The sequence below is a fragment of the Xyrauchen texanus genome, chromosome 10 (assembly GCF_025860055.1).
Source record: "Xyrauchen texanus isolate HMW12.3.18 chromosome 10, RBS_HiC_50CHRs, whole genome shotgun sequence".
In the NCBI taxonomy this organism is placed as follows: Eukaryota; Metazoa; Chordata; class Actinopteri; order Cypriniformes; family Catostomidae; genus Xyrauchen; species Xyrauchen texanus.
In genome coordinates this window covers 14,187,357-14,207,547 of record NC_068285.1, presented here as the reverse complement: position 1 = coordinate 14,207,547, position 20,191 = coordinate 14,187,357, and the positions used below count along the sequence as shown (strand labels likewise).

Genomic DNA, 20,191 nt, shown 5'->3' with positions numbered 1-20,191 from the left:
ATAATTAAGAGGGGGGGGGGGGGTCTCCTAATTATCCCTTTGCCAACGTGAGTGGATTTGGATAAAAGTGTCTGCCAAATGAATAAATGTAAATGTAATGTAAATGAGTGGCCATATCTCTGCAAATGAGAGTGCAGCTTGTTTTGGTGAAATATTTAAAGAGTTTGCTGGTGATGGATCAGGGGATCTTTTTTCCGGGTGGGTTCTTGTGTGATGTTTATGTGGGGACAGGAGCTCTGATCATTTTAGGGGACACGCTGATCAGGGCAGTTATTGTCTCTGGTTGTGAAGATAGTTAGGTAGACAAAATGTACAATATTTTTTATAAAATAAGAAATATTTTCTGCATACACAAACCATGTAGAGCGTTGCTTGGAGTCAGTGATCCAGAGTCTTTTCTAATCCCATCCCAGTTACAGGGGAGCTCGGAGCAGTTTGGCTGCATATGTCAGTGAATTGATTGAGTATTTCACCCTCTGTATCATGATCATGGCCTTCTTTTTGAATTTGAACAGCGATTGGCTACAATCAGCTGGAGCATTCTCGCCACCTATCGAAACTTCATTATAATTCTTCTTTTAACAGTGATTCAAAAACTGAAGTAATGCCCTCTACTCTTAACATTTATTATATTATTATGGCCTTTTGGCTTTAATGGGACAGGGCAAGTAGAGAGGTGACCGGAAATAAGAGAGAGAAGAGTGGGAATGGGATCGGGACAAGACCTCACGATCCGGGACTCAAACTCGGGCCACCAGCGATGCATCAGCATCACGTGTCAAGAACGCAGCCCACTAAGCTACAGCTCTGACCTCTACTCTTAACTTTGATGAGACTGTCCCTTCCCTTAATCCCCCATGTCCCCCCAGACCTTTCAGGACTCTGTCTTCACTGGCGCTGCATGTACATCTCCTCCAGTGTATACACCTCCAAACCCAATAGGAACGGGGAGAAAATAAAATAAATAATAATAAATAATTAAAACGCATTCTTTTCCCCCTTCTATTTATTCTTTAGATTCATTTATATCCATTCCACTAAACCAGTTTCATTTAAAAACTGACAGCTCCGACCAATTCCTTTTATCAAGGATAATTTTTAGATTAAAATCTCGTACTCCTTTCACTTTTATCTTTCTTTAAGTGATTCTCTTTCACTAATATAATGTTGAATAATATGCTACATATTATCTGACTCTCTACAATACCTACAGTTTCAGTCCTGGTGTTTATCTATTAGTGTCCCATGGAACCTCATGTCATGGCCAGTGGAAGATAAGTTTTATCATTCCTCTGCTTTAACACGTTTACTGATTTTCTTTAATGTTGTGTATTAACACATAAATCAATCTCAGTTGAGTTTCACTCAACCCGAATATTGTTGACATCATTTCACACTAAAAACACAAAATGCGCATGTGCGTCAGTTAGTTGATTGACAGGTGATATCTGTATCTAAAAGGCAATTGGCACTTTTACCTGCAAGGCGGGACTTCCTTTCTACATCCATTGACTCTTGGGTGCTAGAGCTTCTTGGCTGGGCGTTCCAATTTCTCCCATTCATTTAAATAGAAGTGACTCGTGTCTCTCTGCTAAATGGTCTCCTCACACTCTATAGAAATACAATGTCAATCATGCACTACATCTCCTCTCTGAAGTTTGCACATTTTAATCCTGATTTCTCACAATACAGGAACAGAAGTATACAAAAGCAACGTGCTACTTTTTAAATAAAGTAATTCTGATATTATGGTCTAAAATAAAAAACATTTGTTACTTTACCCGTTACTCGAAAAAACTAATCTGATTACATAACACGCGTTACTTTTATCATGTTACTCCCAACACTGGTTACATCCGCTGCCCTGTTGATAGACGGGCATACCAAACTGATGAACTAAATGCTCGTGGACTGCCCATTTGATCACATCTGTCCTGCAATATCCCCAGACAACTCTACTACAAAGAAAGGGGGAGGCTGGTCACATTTAAAAACCCTGTAGATTTTTATTGTGTGTTTTTAACATTTAATAAAGGATTGTGTGTTTGTATTGCGGCTGCTGTGTGTTCCTCTCTGTCCTGAATTATCCTGGTTGTTACAATATCACGAATCGGCCTAGAAAAAGATGTGTGTCTATATTATCTTCACGCACGGTGAGGAGGGTGGATCGAGTGGCCAAAGAATCTCCAAGGATCATAGATGGAGAATTGCAGAAATTAGTTAGGTCTTGGGGTCAGAAAGTCTCCAAAACTACAATCAGACATCTCCACAAGTTGTTTCATTTTCATATTGGTATTTGTGCCTCTCGTAACTTGCACGCGCATCTGTGCAGGGCGAATGAAGCATGCTTTCGCGTGAACCTGAGAAGACTCAGAGCTGTTATCTTGGCAGGATAACAGGGAGGTTGCACAAAGTATTGAATAAAAGGGTGCCAATAATAGTGCCACACAAAATATTTCATTTATTTTTTTTGTTTGCCGTTGTTTGATATCCGTTAGATGACTGATATTTATAAATATTTTGAATGAAAGATCAAAAGGATAAATGAGGCTAATAATAATCTTAATAATATATTAAGAAGGAATTCTTCTTCTTTCAAACTGTTCTAACGACTGCTATTTCCAGTAATGTGTTTGCAGTTTTAATAATGTACATAATTCTTGACATCTAAAAATCTCTTACATATTGTCATTTTTACAATACAGTATTTTGGTGACATTACACATGCGTCAAAAGAAATATGGCATAAAACTAGTAAAAATGACAGATAGCTTTAAAAACATCATAAAACCCATGTGTCTGGAGTGAGTATGTAAGTATTAGGAATGAGCTTGTGTGAATGTTTGTGTGTGAATTCATGATCAACATACCTGTTGATTGATTGAACCGTGTTTGAGCCACCATAATGTTGTTTTTTAAGACCTGGTGTTTTCTAATCAGGATATTAGTCTCTTCCTCCCAATAATCTGATCCCTCATACTGTTTTATCCACTCTGTCTTTGGGATGGCTTTCGTTATGTTGCTGTCAAAGTACATGAATTGCCCATCATCAACCAGACCAACTGCAGTTAACGCTGGGAAGTTTATGTCTCCAGACACTGCAGTGTAGAAATATTGAAGAGAGTGTGTTCCTGTGGAAAGAGATGGTAAAAAATAAGCAAAACCATAAGCAAAAACACGCACATCCAAAGTCGAAAAAAACTCAGTTAAACTTATTTAAACGTGTTTTCAGCATATTTTTTACTTTACATTTTAACCACAGCTGTCCGGTTTTGCTCCTTTCTGTGCAATAATGAAATCACAATAACTGTTATAATGAAATGTGAAATGCGAAACCGAGTAAAATTATCATGATCATCAGTTTCCAGGTAGAAATCACCTGTTCAGGTAAGAAACGAAACTGATTCCACAACACCAGATTTCAGAGAGCATTTACGTCAAGCAAAGTGTCTCTCAATCGCGGTAAAATACACTCCAAATACTTTTTTAAATAACCCAATTAAAGTAAAAGCATTATATTAAAACTAGAAATTCTATAGGGGGTGACAGAAAACATCATTAAATTACTCAGACAGATAAGATGTGTAAAATTAAATGAAATATAAATTACGTGGCTATCAATTAGTATTGGCTACCATCTCAAACTACAAACTACGTTTCGTACCTCGGTACAAACCGAACAATTGAGATCCACTGTACAGTCAACCAAAAATATTACTTACTGGCATAGACGAGATGAATTCCAAGGAGCAAAAGTAGTCCTACTGCGGATCGCATGTTTGTTTTAGAAGTGGAATATATATATAGATAGATAGAAAGATAGATAGATAGATAGATCTATAGCCTATAGGCCTATATATAGAAAGATAGATCTAGCTATCTAGCTATCTTGCTATCTATGTATATATATATTCTTCTATACGTCTAAGAAGAAGAATAGAATCCAATTGCTTTTCTTAGACGTAGCAGCACCCAATTATGAGTCTCTGCTGGTCGGAGAAGTGTGTGGATCGAAAGGTAGAGGGTGTGTCGAAAGGTAGAGGGTGTGTCGAAAGGTAGAGGGTGTGTCGAAAGGTAGAGGGTGTGTCGAAAGGTAGAGGGCGTGTCGAAAGGTAGAGGGCGTGTCGAAAGGTAGAGGGCGTGTCGAAAGGTAGAGGGCGTGTCGAAAGGTAGAGGGTGTGTCGAAAGGTAAATATAAAATATTTCCCTCCCCTTACTGCACCCGTCTACTCTCCTCTACTTTCAAGTCGAGGTGTTTAGCATCTCAAACAATCTGTCGATTGACAGAAAGTCAATGAGCAGCATCATGGTACCTATAAAGCCTGACTGGATTGGTTTGTTTTCTCAACTAACCAGGCATGTAACTCTGAGTTTGTAAAACGAGCTTCATGTATAAGCCTCTGATTTGTTCATTCTTTCCACCTGAAAGTTAGAATGATCTAATACCTGAATACAAATGTTAGAAATAAAAAACAACCCAAAATCTAAATTGTTGTGTTCAAATTGTTTGTACTGGAGTGTTGCCACGAGTTTTTGTTCAGATTATGCCAAAATAGATAATAGACTTATAATATAAACATACTTACTAAACATACTTAATTAATCAAGGTATAAGGTGCCCCCTGATCTTCAATGTAACCCCATAAACTATTTACATCTGAATGTTTTGTTGTAGATAATTTTATTTATGCAACTGCGATTAAAAAACAAACGCCCACAAAACAGGGTCGACAAAACACCAAATTTGATGTATGGTATTTAAAGTTGTTTAGACATTTAATGATGACATTTAAATTGTATATTTCTCATAGTTTGGAAAACCTCCATGTTGACCTCCATTGTCTTCTCTAACACTCTTAAGTGTCTGTCTTCACTCATTTCCTTCTGATACACCATGTAACCAACACCCCAGATGACAACAACAGCAAAAACACCAAGAATCAAGCCAATAGGAAGATATATTAATATTAAAATAATCAGTGATATATCGTTTAAAAAATTTAAACATTTGGCTATATTGAAATCTTTAAAAATTATAATTTGTCCTCATCTGAGACACACAGATGCAGACATTAGAGGTAAAATAAGGAGACAAGATCATGACTGATTGAACTTAGGCAAGATGATGTTGAGACTACTGATCTGAACAATGCAGAATTCACATTGCATCTTAAAGGATAGTTCACAAATAGGAAAATGCAATCATTATTCACTCACTATCATGCCATCCCAGATGTGTCACACTGACTTTCTTCTGACATAGATTGAACTGTTTTTTATTTCAGCTCTGTAGGTCTTGCATTGTGAGATGCAAGTGAATGGTGGACAGAACTTTGAAGCTCCAAAAAGCATGTTTAAGCTTAAAATCATGATCGTCAAGGAGACTGTTGATGACAATATTTTTTGTGAAAAAGGAGTTATATTTTTGTCTGTTCTCACTCACAACTGACTGGATAGTTTCAGAAGGCATGGATTAAACCACTGGAGTAGAATGGATTGCTTTTATGCTGCTTTTATGTGCTTTTTGTAGCTTCAGAGTTTTGGTCACAATTTACTGGCATAGAATGGACATACAGAGCTGAAACAATCTTCATAAAATCTTTGTTTGCATTCAGCAGAAGAAAGAAAGTCACACATTTGAGATGGAATGAGAGTTATCTGATGGCTTGGGGGAAGAAGCTGTTACACAGTCTGGCCGTGAGGGCCCGAATGCTTCGGTACCTCTTGCCAGACGGCAGGAGGGTAAAGAGTTTGTGTGAGGGGGGTGTGGGGTCGTCCACAATGCTGGTTGCTTTGCGGATGCAGTGTTTTATGTAAATGTCTTTGATGGAGGGAAGAGAGACCCCAATGATTTTCTCAGCTGTCCTCACTATCCTCTGCAGGGCTTTGCGGTCCGAAACGGTCCAAGTCCCAAACCAGGCAGTGATGCAGCTGCTCAGGATGCTCTCAATAGTCCCTCTATAGAATGTGGTGAGGATGGGGTGGGAGATGTGCTTTCCTCAGCCTTCCAAAAAGTAGAGACACTGCTGGGCTTTCTTGGTAATAGAGCTGGTGTTGAGGGACCAGGTGAGGTTCTCCACCAGGTGTACACCAAGGAATTTGGTGCTCTTGACGATCTCCGCAGAGGAGCAGTCAGTGTTCAGCGGAGAGCGGTCACTCTGTGCCCTCCTAAAGTCAACAACCATCTCTTTTGTTTTGTCCACATTCAGGGACAGGTTGTTGGCTCTACACCAGTCTGTTAGCCGCTGCACCTCCTCTCTGTATGCTGACTCGTCGTTCTTGCTGATGAGATCCACCACGGTCATGTCATCGGCGAACTTAATGATGTGGTTCGAGCTGTGCATTGCCGCACAGTCGTAAGTCAGCAGAGTGAACAGCAGTGGACTGAGCACACAGCCCTGGGGGGCCTCAGAGCTCAGTGTGGTGGTGGTGGCAGCAGCCACTTCCTCCACAGATCTATTTTTCTATTTTCTATTTTTTTTGGTGGAAGAGGCAGCAGCATAATATGACATATCCCTCTGGTGCAGAGAAAAGGAAAAAGAAGAAAACAGAGGAAGAGAAAAAACAGAAAGAATGTGACAGGTATGTTAAGTAGCTAGGCTATGTTGCGAGCAAACGTTAGCTGGCTAGTTAGTTAACATAGCCTAGGTAGCATATCTTCTTGCTTTAGGAAAGTTCACATTTGACTAAACATCCGTAAATAGCCTTGACATCTTAATATATTATAATACAACATATTACTTAAGCTAGTTTTAGATTAAAGTTTTGGTCTTTTGTGTAAAAATAACTTTCCTGGGTATACATTTTTGTAATAAAAACAAGCTTCTGTTCCATATACAGATAACAGCTTAACATTATTTACATTAGTCTACCATTTTGGGATCTTTGCTATTATATTCCAATATCATTCTGCCTCAGTTAGCTTGTTATAGATTAACAGTTGTTGTTTTAGGAGTACAGATGACTTGCTGCTGTGTATAATAATTTGTGTTGAGAAAATAACATTCTGTTCTGTCAAATATGTACTCTTATGAAACGTTGAAATATTTTGGAGGTGAGTCACAACCAATGCCACCTGCCCCAAGTGCCAGTACTACAGCTGATGATGATACAGCAGGTGAGTTTTCAACAATCCTAGATCAATATATTTATATGGATAAACCATGCCTTTTGTGAGATCTTTTTGTTTTGTTTTTGACAGACAGTTGCATTGCCTTCTAATATGACATCTAACATGGCTAGCTTTTATTTATTATTATTATTATCATCATCTTTCATCAGGTCCATCCTCTGCAGGCCAGGAGCACTTCCCAGCACCTGCATGTCCATGTCTGTTTCAACCTCAGTGGATGTGGCAAGTTAATAGCACAGCAGCCTTTGTATTTGCGCAGTTACTGTAGAATATCCTGAGATTAATATTACTAATTATAATTATTAATGTAATTTCCTTATAGGTCCTTCTACTTATATGGTCATTGGGATTGATGTCACATCTACCCCCTTAGCAACTTCCAGCCTACACCATGGATCAGCAGCTCCTCCAGTTGACCCAGCTGAGTGGTCATCTATCCTGTACGACTCAGAAAGGACTGATCTGGTAAGCAGAGGGCCACTGCCTATATAGGAAAACTTCACATTCCCAGAAAAACCTGATGGCCGAAGCTTCCACTACACTACACCTACAGAAAATTAATGAATGGGGGGAAAAAATCAAGCAGAGCTGGCTCACTTATTCAATAAGAAATGATGCAGTCTACTGCTTCTGCTGCATATTGTTCTCCAGACATTGGTATGATGTAATTGTAAACAATTGATAATATAGACCATAACACCAGACATACAGTACTTCAATACAGAGCTCCAAAGTTTAAAGTGAATTATGCATTACCTACATTTGAGCATTAAAGATGGGTTGCCTGTATTTATGCAGAATAAAAGTATTTTATTGCAAATACTAAAATAGCCTAAAACAAACAAACACCTTCATTTTAAACTAGCCAGGATAATTATTTAGTTAATTACTAAGAGACAGATCAGGTAAGTAAACACTTTTCAGTGTAACACACCAGCTATTTTGCATGTTTTCTGACTTTTTGGGCTGTTCAAACTTCACTTTCATCCTAGAAGTAAAAAAAAACTAAACAAAAAAACAAACACATCATGGACATTGAAAAGCACAGTAGCCAAACAGGTTTGGGTATCTGTTGTTACCACATTAGCAGAGCAAATATTTCCCTGTCTTTAGTTGCACTCTGTTCCGAGAAATCACGTGACATCGTGACAAGGATATAAGTTGAGGCGGGACCAGTCTGACCCCTTCTGGCAGCATTTCCATAGTTTAAAGAGTTTGGAATAATATAATTTAAACTCAGAGCGCCACCTAGTGGAGAGAATAATACTAAAGAAGCAAACATACATTTATCACAGATATGCATTAGTCTAGTGCTATAGTGTGTATTCTGAGAGGTAACTAGACCTTATGATGTCATAGTATGTAGTATCTTCACTATGAATCACTACAATAAAGACTACTACATGAATATAGAGTTGAAGGGTTTCTTTACTTCTATTTGCAACAGCACAGCAACCGACATAAACACAGCCTGCATCCCGCATAGCACATCTTCTTCAACTCCTTTCTCAGGATAGAACACAACACTTGTAATACAATGACACCTAGTGGTGACTCCAGGATACTACATCCCCTCCTTCTTTAGCTAAATACCCATAACATTACTCCTAGAATTAAACACTGTAACAACCACATTCTTAATATTTTAATGATTAACATTTTTTTTTTAGAAGAATAACTCTTCAAGAACTATCAGTTATAATGTAATGATTGTCTTTTACTGAATTGACTTATGCAACATAGTCTTTCAAGTGAGCCGGTGAACATCTCTCTCTTGCAGACCTTCTCAGATTTGTAGGTTTAGTCTCTTTTTCTACAACAGTCACTTCCGGTGATTTTTCTTTCTCGAGGGTAAACATCTTCTTCTCTGCAGGTGCATTAACAACATCTGCACTAGGCAATGCAGAAGTGTCACTGTCCTGTTCATTCTCTGTGGGTAGTACAGTCTCCAGCATCTCGTCTGTACGGCGATTTCTTATTTGGTCCACATGTCTTCTCACAGTTTGTCCATGCCCTAGAGCAGTCTTGTATGAAAGAGGTCCAGTACAGCATTCCACTACTGCAGGAATCCATTTGGGTCCCCCACTGTAGTTCTTCACGTACACCGAATCTCCAACTTCAAAACTTCTGAATTTACAGCTTTTGTCATGGCCTTCTTTTTGTTTCTGCTGCTTTTTCAGAATTTTGAACTTCACATCAGGAATGAGTAAGTCAAATGTGGATCTCAACTTTCTAGACATAAGCATCTGAGCAGGTGACAACCCGGTTGTTGAATGAGGAGTGATTCTATAATTAAACAAGAATCTTGCTACTCTTGTCTCTACAGTGTCACCTTTCATCTTTTTCATCCCCTCCTTGAAAGTTTGAACAGCACGTTCAGCTAGGCCGTTTGAAGAAGGATGATAAGGAGCTGACGTTACATGCTTAATGCCATTCCTCGTCATGAAAGTTTTAAACTCGTCACTGGTAAAACATGTTCCGTTGTCTGACACTAACATTTTGGGTAATCCATGTGTACTGAAACACATTCTCATTTTCTCAATGGTAATTTGGGAAGTGGCATGTGTGACAGGATAAACTTCCATCCACTTGGAATGAGAATCTACCAGAATTAAGAACATTCTTCCTAAGAAGGGCCCTGCGTAGTCTACATGAAGTCTTTCCCAGGGTGAGCCCGGCCACTCCCACGGGTGCAAAGGAGCTTGAGCAGGGGCCTTTCTGAAACTTTTGGCGCTTTTCCATTACCAGTACCAGCTCGCCTCGGCTTGCCTCGCCTCGGCTTGCCTCGACTCGGCTCGCTTTTCGCTCCGTTTTCCATTGCAGACAGTACCGCCACAAATAATACCCGGTCGTCATAGCGACACCGCAGGAAACTGCCGTGACGTAATCTTATACGCGACACACAGGACAATGGAGGAAATCGAGTGTATGCTGTTTTTGATCCTCGGGATGTGGCTGTTTCTCACAGCAAGAAGACAAACGTTGTTTCACGAGAGGCTGAGGGCAGCAAAACGAAACACTGCTGAAAAAAACAGGAGAGTTTGGGAATTACTACAGAGTTCAGACTACGAGACGAATCCGGTTGTTCACAGCCGACGCAAGAGGGTAAATTATGCTAACATAGCTAACGTTTGCATATGTGTAAATACTATACTATATGCAAAGTATTTAATCAACTTTATAGCTACCAGTATTACGTACTAAAATCTGCATGGTTTATGTGTTTCAGATCTGTTTAGCTTTGCAAAGTCGCCGCGGCAGACCGTCTGTTTGGGCTTTCAACCGAGCTACCGATTCACTGACACTGGACGGCTGACAGTAGAACAGCAGATCTACAACAAGAAAATATGTCGAGCACGGGTAGTGGTTGAAAACGCTTTTGTTAGACTGAAGGGAAGGTGGCGTTGCCTCATGAAAAGAAATGACTGTGATGTTACAATTGTGAAATCTATTGGCGCTTTTCCACTACACAGTACCAGTTCGCCTCGGCTCAACTCGACTCGACTTTGTTTGGTTTTCCACTGTGTAAAAGTTGTACCTGTACCTGCTTTCGGGTACTTTTTTTCGTACCACCTCCGGCGAGGTTCTGAGTGGGCTGAGGCGATACTAAAATGTGACGTAAAAACAATGCCGACTGCTGATTGGTCAGAGAGAATCGTCACTATTCACTGCGTCATCATTGCGCGCTAGACGGAGTATCCAGAATAACTCCGCCATTTTTAAATAGTTTGCACAGATATAGCCTACAAAACTATTATTATGGCACAGCGGGAGCGCCATTTACAGATGGCACTCGATGATGCAGCACATGCCCGAGAGCTCGAAGCGGCTTTAAGGAGAGAGGGGATTGCTGCAATGTCGTCCTTCAACCAGGCCTTTCTGGGAACCCTGAGCCAGCTTGTCTAGGCACTGAACCGGCGGGATGCTGTTCCAACGCCCCTGGACTGAAACCCCTTTGTTTATTTTAATTAAATGTTTGCACTACATGTAACATATGTATATAGTTGGATGTGTGAATTTATATTAATATTATATTTTTTTCTATTTGTATGCGTGTTTAAATAAAACCTTTTTGAAACTTATTACAAACAGTGTCTTTTTTGATGGTTTGCTTTTTACAAGGGTTTGAACAAGTATTTTCAGATTGTATACTGTGATAACCTTTAATGAAAAACAGCAGAGACAACATATTTAATGATAATGTATTTATTTAGCAATTAAAATAACGCATCAGACCCTCTCGTACATCTCTGCCCTCCTCCTCAACACCCTGTGCCACTGCCACCACAGGCTCTGCTGCTGCAGGTGCATCCCAGTCATTGTCATAGTCCTCTCCGTGACTCTCACAAAGGTTATGCAAAGCACAGCAAGTAAGAATCTTCTCACAATTCTGAACCACTCTCTCTACATCCTGATCCATACCAGGCCACCACATGTATGATCGAGCCAAACCCTTCATTCTTGACATACCGGAATGAGTCTGATGTAACTGTTTCAATACAGCCGCTCGACCTTGTGATGGTATGATGATTCTCGCTCCCCAAATCACACATCCATCCTTGACACTCAGAGCATCTCTCCTGTGATGGTACGGTAACACTTGTGGCTCCACCTTCTCAGGCCAACCCTTTAATATGTACTCATGTACTGTGGAGAGTGTTATGTCGTGTGATGTCCACTTCTGAATTTGTTTGGCACTTACAGGTGAGTCATCCATTAAGTCCATCATCAGCACTTGATCATTAGTGTCATCAGGTTCTCCCTCACCTGGCACTGGGAGTCTACTTAGAGCATCAGCATTTTGGTGATATTTTCCTGGCTTGTACACAATGTTGTACTGATATGCTTGTAACACCATAGCCCACCTTTGCACTCTGGGTGATCCCATTTGAGGAACTGCCTTCGTTTCATTGAACAAATGGATCAAGGGTTTATGATCAGTGCAAATTGTGAATGCACGCCCATACAAGTACTTATGAAATCTTTGGATACCAAAAATCACAGCTAAGCCTTCTTTGTCCAACTGTGAATAACGCTTCTCTGCAGACGTTAGTGTTCTTGACATGAACCCAAGGGGTTTCTCCACACTCTCTCCTTTTCTACGCTGCGAGAGCACTGCACCAACCCCGTATGGGGAGGCGTCACAAGCCAGAACCAGTTCGGAATCTGATGAGTAATGCGATAGCACCTCTGCTGATTTTAGTAGAGCTTTAGATTCCTCGAAAGCTTCTTTTTGAGGTTTCTTCCACATCCACTGAACATCTTTTCTCAGCAGCAGATGTAGGGGGGCTAGCAGCGTTGACAGATTTGGAAGGAACTTGTTATAATAGTTCAGCAACCCCAGGTATGCTTTAAGTTCTGTGACATTCCTTGGGTCTGGTGCTTCTTCAATGGCTTTCACCTTAATTCCCATAGGATGTAGGCCCTTTGCATCTACTTTGTGGCCTAAATATTCCACCTCATCTGCCAGGAACACGCATTTTCCTCGTTTCAGGCGCAAACCAGCTTCTTTCAGTCTCGACAGCACTTCATCCAGGGTCTTCAAGTGATTTTCTTGGTTACCACCAGTCACTAATATATCATCCAGATAAACAACTACTCCAGGAATACCCTGCAACAATCCCTCCATTGTTCTCTGGAAGATAGCAGGAGCTGAAGCAACTCCGAAGGGCAGACGATTATATGTGAATAACCCTTTTTGTGTATTCACTGTCAAGTATTTCTTGGAGCTTTCATCCATGATGATTTGTTGGTATGCGTGACTCATGTCCAATTTTGTGAACTGTTTTCCTCCATCCAATAGAGCAAAAAGATCTTCCACCCTTGGTATTGGATACTGTTCCAAAGTTGACACTCTGTTGACTGTGAGTTTGTAGTCACCGCATAATCTTATACTGCCATCTGGTTTCAAGATAGGAACAACAGGAGCTGCCCACTCTGAATACTTAACAGGTGAGATGATTTTGTCACGCAACAGTCGATTAATCTCCTCCTCCACCTTTGTTTTCAGGGCATATGGCACAGATCTAGGTCTGAAAAACCTTGGTGTGGCATCAGTCGGCACATGAAGAGTAGCAGTAGTGCCCCTTAATGTTCCAAGCTCCTCCTTGAACACTTCCTCATGCTGGGATAGCACCTGTTTTAACGTCATCATTTCCGACTGTACCAGCTTTATCTCACTCCATTGCAGTTGGAGTTTTTCAAGCCACGCTCTGCCTAGTAAGCATGGTCCTGTTCCTTTCACTATAACAAGTGGCATTTTCTCTTCCTGATGCTGGTATTTTACTTGTACATCAGCCACACCCACTATCTCTAAAGGCTCTCCTGTATACGTTCTCAACTTGAGTTTTGTCAGACTCAGTTTGGGAGCTGCTGAGTCTTTCCAGATGTCCTTGTACATTCCTTCATTCATAAGGCTGACACTACAACCTGTATCAATCTCAAAGTTTACTAGTCTGGCATTAACAAGTAACTCAACAGTGAGGGGTTTCACTTTCGTCAATGCATCAGTTTTTACACATGCCAAAGTGAATGTTTCTTCAGCTTCATCACTGTCATTATTTTCACTTACATTAAATGCTCGATGTGGACGCCCTCCTTTTTCACTTTTTCCAGTTATTGCATGTCCTCTCTGTTTGCTTTTGTTGCGAGAGGCCCTGGCGATATGACCTATTTTCCCGCACACATAACATTTGTCCTTCTTAAATCTGCAGTCGTTGGCTTTGTGGTTTTTCCCACTGCATCTGTAGCATTCTCTGACTTCTTTTTGTTCACCAGTTTCTCCTTTTTTCCAGTGATCAGGTTTCCTCGCTTTAAACATGATGCTGTTACATGCCTGTACGCCGGATTTATTTTGCAAATCGAGCACATTTTTGCTTGCGGTTTCTGCGGCAACTGCAATATTAAAAGCAGTTTCAAATGTCAGATTTGCTTCTGAGAGCAACCTTCTCTGAATCCGATCATCAACTATTCCACAAACAAGTCGATCCCTCAGCATTTGGTCTAAAGTTGCTCCATAATTACAATCTTGTGCTAAACGACGCAACTCTGCTACATATTCTGTCACAGTCTCTGTTGGCTTCTTCGTTCTCGAATCAAATTTAAATCTCTGTACAATTTCACTTGGCTGAGGATTGAAATGATTTTTTAGCATCGTTACCAGTTGCTGATAAGTCCTTTCACTTGGTTTTGTAGGGCTAAGAAGATTTCGCATCACACTGTAAGTTTGTGGTCCCACAACACTTATGAGAATAGCTCTTTGCTTACCCTCATCTTCGATTCCATTAGCCACGAAAAATTGCTCCAGTATTTCAGAATACTCTTCCCATGTTTGAGCTTTTGCATCAAATGCTGCTAGTGATCCAATAGTTCCTGTAGCCATGGTTAATCTTCTTCTTTTTATCCTTTAGATTCTTCTGTTTCCCCCACAACCAGTTATCAGCACTATCCTCCCTTTTTTATCCTCAATCCGTTGTCATCAGAGACTTTCCGCTTCATCCTCGTCGCCAATAATGTAGTATCTTCACTATGAATCACTACAATAAAGACTACTACATGAATATAGAGTTGAAGGGTTTCTTTACTTCTATTTGCAACAGCACAGCAACCGACATAAACACTGCCTGCATCCCGCATGGCACATCTTCTTCAACTCCTTTCTCAGGATAGAACACAACACTTGTAATACAATGACACCTAGTGGTGACTCCAGGATACTACATAGTAGTAATTTCAACTGAGTATTACATTTTCAAAAGGCACAAAATTAACCTGAACAATCTGAAATTTGTACACAATTAGCGTGTGCGCCGTAAACAATGAAAATGAAATGCTGCAGCTGCATTCATGTTTTGGATATTGATGGGAAGTCCGATTCTTTTCCGCAAACCGGTTCTTTTGGACGGTTCGTTTCAATGAACTTGTTAAAAAAAAATGATTAATCCGTTAATTTACATCATCGCGTAATGACGTCACTATATATAATGCTAATACGCCGGCGTTGTAGAAAACACGCACAAACACATTCAATAAAGTCATAAGTAAGGCCATATTGCTGATTATATTTAATTAGTTATAATAATAAGGGTGTTTATTGTCATCAGTGTTTCATTCAGTGATCTTACAATACATCCTACATTAAAGATTTGCACCTAAAGCACCCAATACTGACACTGATATACAAACGAATAATGTACATCACTGATGTACGTTCTACACATGTTTAAAGCATAAAAAGTGATTCATTTTTCTACTAATTAATACTATTCTTAATCAAATCACCTTTTTTTTTTTTTTACAGAAACCATGATCCAGCTCATCTCAATTCAGATATAATCTGCAAAACTGTTGTCCTCGGATCAGTGCACTGTTGACTCGAGAGCTGCTGTCCTCGGATCAGTGCACTGTTGACTCGAGAGCTGCTGTCCTCGGATCAGTGCACTGTTGACTCGAGAGCTGCTGTCCTCGGATCAGTGCACTGTTGACTCGAGAGCTGCTGTCCTCGGATCAGTGTACTGTTGACTCGAGAGCTGCTGTCCTCGGATCAGTGTACTGTTGACTAGAGAGCTGCTGTCCTCGGATCAGTGTACTGTTGACTCGCGAGCTGCTGTCCTCAGATCAGTGTACTGTTGACTCGAGAGCTGCTGTCCTCTGATCAGTGTACTGTTGACTCAAGAGCTGTTGTCCTCGAATCAGTGTACTGTTGACTCGAGAGCTGTTGTCCTCGGATCAGTGTACTGTTGACTCGAGAGCTGTTGTCCTCGAATCAGTGTACTGTTGACTCGAGAGCTGCTGTCCTCAGATCAGTGTACTGTTGACTCGAGAGCTGTTGTCCTCGAATCAGTGTACTGTTGACTCGAGAGCTGTTGTCCTCGGATCAGTGTACTGTTGACTCGAGAGCTGCTGTCCTCTGATCAGTGTACTGTTGACTCGAGAGCTGTTGTCCTCGGATCAGTGTACTGTTTACTCGAGAGCTGCTGTCGTCGAATCAGTGTACTGTTGACTCGAGAGCTGCTGTCCTCGGATCAGTGTACTGTTGACTCGAAAGCTGCTGTCGTCGAATCAGTGTACTGTTGACTCGAGGAATGCTGTCCTCGGATCAGTGTACTGTTGACTCAAGAGCTGCTGTCCTCGAATCAGTGTACTGTTGACTCGAGAACTGCTGTCCTCTGATCAGTGTACTGTTGACTCGAGAGCTGCTGTCCTCGGATCAGTGTACTGTTGACTCGAGAGCTGCTGTCCTCGGATCAGCGTACTGTTGACTCGAGAGCTGCTGTCCTTGGATCAGTGTACTGTTGACTCGAGAGCTGCTGTCGTCGAATCAGTGTACTGTTGACTCGAGAGCTGCTGTCCTCGGATCAGTGTACTGTTGACTCGAGAGCTGCTGTCGTCGAATCAGTGTACTGTTGGCTCGAGAACTGCTGTCCTCGAATCAGTGTACTGTTGACTCGAGAGCTGCTGTCCTCGAATCAGTGTACTGTTGACTCGAGAGCTGCTGTCCTTGGATCAGTGTACTGTTGACTCGAGAGCTGCTGTCCTCGGATCAGTGTACTGTTGACTCAAGAGCTGCTGTCCTCGGATCAGTGTACTGTTGACTCAAGAGCTGCTGTCCTCGGATCAGTGTACTGTTGACTCAAGAGCTGCAGAAGACTGACCCGTCATTTAATTCACTTTCACACATTCAACAAAAATTCTGAAATACACATAAGAACCGATGTGCGCAATTTCTTTTCCACTGCCTTTTCTCCTGCCTTGTTTAAACTTATGCCAGGCAGCTCTTGACAGCCCAAAGCGTTGATGTCAGGTCAGGTAAACAAGGTCATTCTTGTGTTCGCGCCAGTTTTAAATGAGTGACGAAGTGAATTAACACTTAAATTTCGGTCTGTTCCTCACACAACACTATCAAATGGCTTCAGAAGTCTTTAAATCTAAGGCACGATTGTTATGGATGACTTTAATGGCGCTTATTTGGCACAAAAGTTTTTCTTGTTTCAAAAGGGGCATGACCTGAAAAAAGTGATTAGTGATTAGTCCACTAACCCAAGCTGTATCACCTACTTGTTTGCAACTTATAATCACTTGCTTACACACACCCTTCATTTTCATCACTTTATTTTTCTGCTCCTCACTGTTACATAGCACAATCAATGCCCCATCTTGAAATACTTTAGCACACCTGATCTCACCTACTTGTATCCTCAATTCATTTGTTAATGCAATTGAGTTTACACCTTTTAAACTGTATCCCTCTTTAAATTGCACTATGATTTTGAATTTCTCCCTTTCTCCATTTCCCCTCCACTATCATCTCCACCTCCACCTGTGTCCATCCTACCTTCATTTCGGCTTCTTCCTCTGACTCATACTATACTAGTGTAATGCAGTTCAATGGGAAGGAGGAGGCAAGAACCGGCTTGGCAATGTAAATAATATTTTAATGATAAACTTAAACAAAAGACAAAACACACACATGACGGACATGTCCGTAAACGATCTCTCTCTCCTGCACCATCCTCCGCAGTCGGCCTTTATCCCTCTGGGAGGCTTGATTAGCCTGATAAGGGACCGGGTGTGTAGAATCATGACCCGGCCCCGCCCTCCGCCCTGCCACATTTATATATACTATGACTATTTTGTCCAGCTTCAGCAGCTTTTATTCAAGACTTCCTCATCAGGAGTGGAGCCAGGAGTTTTTCAAAGGCGCGGCCAGGCAGGGGCAAACAATCAGAAATATTTTGGCAGCATTTTTATATCATTGGACTGAGGGGGCGGGGGTTTAAGTGGATACAATGACACCAAGGACAGAGAGGTTTGGCGACCTTAGTGTGCGTTAAGTTTGTACATTTGTACAGAGATGATTTCCCCTCTAAAGAACTAAATTGTGCCAAAAATGGACCATAAAAAATGACTAAAACAGCAATTGCGAGTGGGGTGGCCAATGGGGTGGTCAGGCTTCTGTCCATGGTTGCCACGGCCACCCCTGGCCAACCCAATGGCCACCCCATAGCTCCGCCACTGTTCCTCATCTCGATTCTTCCAGTTCACGCTCCTCAACATAGGGTTCGCGTGATATGAGAGCGAAGCGATCGTCTGTGTTCCGCAACTGCTTTCGGGTCCTTGAATAACTTTAAACGTGCGAGAAAGTGCAGCCGGTGGAATTTCTGGTGTCCTCCTAGGGTAAGATGGTGCCCCCCTATGGAGTTGGTGCCCTACGCAGACTGCGTAGTCTGCTTATAGGGAGTGGCGGTACTGGGCACAACAAACAGCCAAGCACCGACAACAACTCCAAAGCCCAGAGACAGCATCCAATCATAAGCATGTGTTTGAACAGATGTATATTCCTTCTCCAAAATAAAACTCCTCTAATATAATTAGAAGCTACATTCATGTAAACCAGAGGTACTCAACAGGCGGCCCGCGGGCCGCATCCGGCCCGTCGGCATTCATTTTATGGCCCGCGTCATGCAAAAAATTAATGCATTTTTTTTATAATTTGAGCTCAAAGGTTGCGCAAATATTAGACCGTGTGACATATATGTAGGTAGCTATAGCCTACATGTATACCGCAGACGTTTTGGATAATTTGTTGATGAAACATTGACTAAAATTAAGATACAATGTATACAAAAAGAAATTCGCTTTCTCCAAAACAAAACTTTAGTAAAAATGATGTCTGACCCATTCCAAATTTTCTCCGATATATTGGTCACCTTATGATCCTATTTTACTCATCTCATGGGTTCCCTTTTCATATAATCAACATAGATGATATTAAAAAACAACATTTATAAGTTTAAGTTTTTTAACTTATAAGCGTCGCACCGCTCCGCTTTGCTCACATGCTCTGGTGTGTGTCCTATACATGCATTTGCACGTGCATGTGGTGGAGGGGTGCGATTTTCGAATAATAGGCCTAATCAAATAATTATTAGTGATCTTCGAATGTCATTTTTGCTTGAAGATTTCGTTTTGTATACATTTTATCTTCATTTTAATCAATGTTTCATCAACAAATTTGCCTGGATTAATAAATAAGAAGAAACTAATAGTAGACAATATCAGGACATGGAGGCGCCAGCGCGTGAACTGGAACGTGTCTCATAAATTATCTGAAACTCAGCGTATAAACTACTTGTCATCTATAGAAATCTTTAAATATCTACTTTTAAACAAAACAATTAAAAACTAAAAGAAATGACCTACTCTCTGCTTGCTAATTCATATGAAGTGTGCATTTCTATATGCGCTGCATCGTCAACTTTATCTTTGCAGCCACTGACATAGAACAAGTTTATTGATAAACAATTCAAATGTTTCATGCATAATCATTACTTTTGCCGGTTCTTTGTGGCAAGCTTTATTTCAGGTGTTGCATGATATCTATGCGTCCAAGTAGCCTATCAGTGCTTCGCCTGTGCTTGATCTGCATTGCTATTTGTACTCGTTGTGAATAAGCAGGCCAAAAGAAGTATTTTTATTTTTTTGTCACTTTTACTGACATGTTTACAAAGTGTGTTCTGAAAGACACATTCCCTGCATTAAGTCAGTGTGCTTTAAAAATCTTGACCTGCTTTGGATCTACATATGTGTGTGAAAGTGCTTTCTCTGCAATGGGAATAATAAAGTCAAAGCAACGTTCACGTTTAACTGACAGACATTTGACAGACTGTCTTAGAGCAGCTACCAGTGAGCAACAGGCTGACCTGAAATCACTGGTAAAAAGAATTCAGACTCAGAATTCCCACTAGGAACAAGGACTACTTTTTATCAGGGCTTAGAAAGTAGCCTGTATTTTGATTTTCCTCATACATTTCTCATTTTTTGCTTTAATATTGCAAGACAATTGTTATTCCACTTTTTTGTTCCAGATTTTTTTTTCATGTTCAGTATTACTTTAAATAGGACAAAGACTAGCAAGACAGGTAATAAACTGCATTTCTAAATAAGTAAAACGGTAAATATTGTCATAAATAAAATCTTACGATGCAAGTTCTAATTTGTGGCCCTTCACATTTTATGTGGTTTAAATGTGGCCCCCTTGGCATCTGAACTTGAGTACCC

At 40.8% G+C, this 20,191-nt stretch overlaps 1 protein-coding gene across 4 annotated transcripts in view; it reads right to left on the bottom strand.

Moving 5' to 3' along the window:
* Nucleotides 1-20,191, bottom strand: part of LOC127650363 (major histocompatibility complex class I-related gene protein-like) — a 78,244-nt gene that overhangs the window by 5,993 nt on the left and 52,060 nt on the right. Inside the window, exons 1-2 of one of the 4 annotated variants that reach the window (XM_052135734.1) lie at nucleotides 3,723-4,010; nucleotides 2,871-3,131 (exon numbers count right to left, since the gene is read on the bottom strand). The exons of the other annotated variants lie outside the window; for them this stretch is intronic. Of the exons in view, the coding sequence (XP_051991694.1) occupies nucleotides 2,871-3,131; nucleotides 3,723-3,777 (316 nt within the window). The 5' untranslated portion in view covers nucleotides 3,778-4,010. Of the gene's footprint in view, nucleotides 1-2,870; nucleotides 3,132-3,722; nucleotides 4,011-20,191 lie in introns of those variants that run through there. 4 annotated transcript variants of the gene reach the window in all.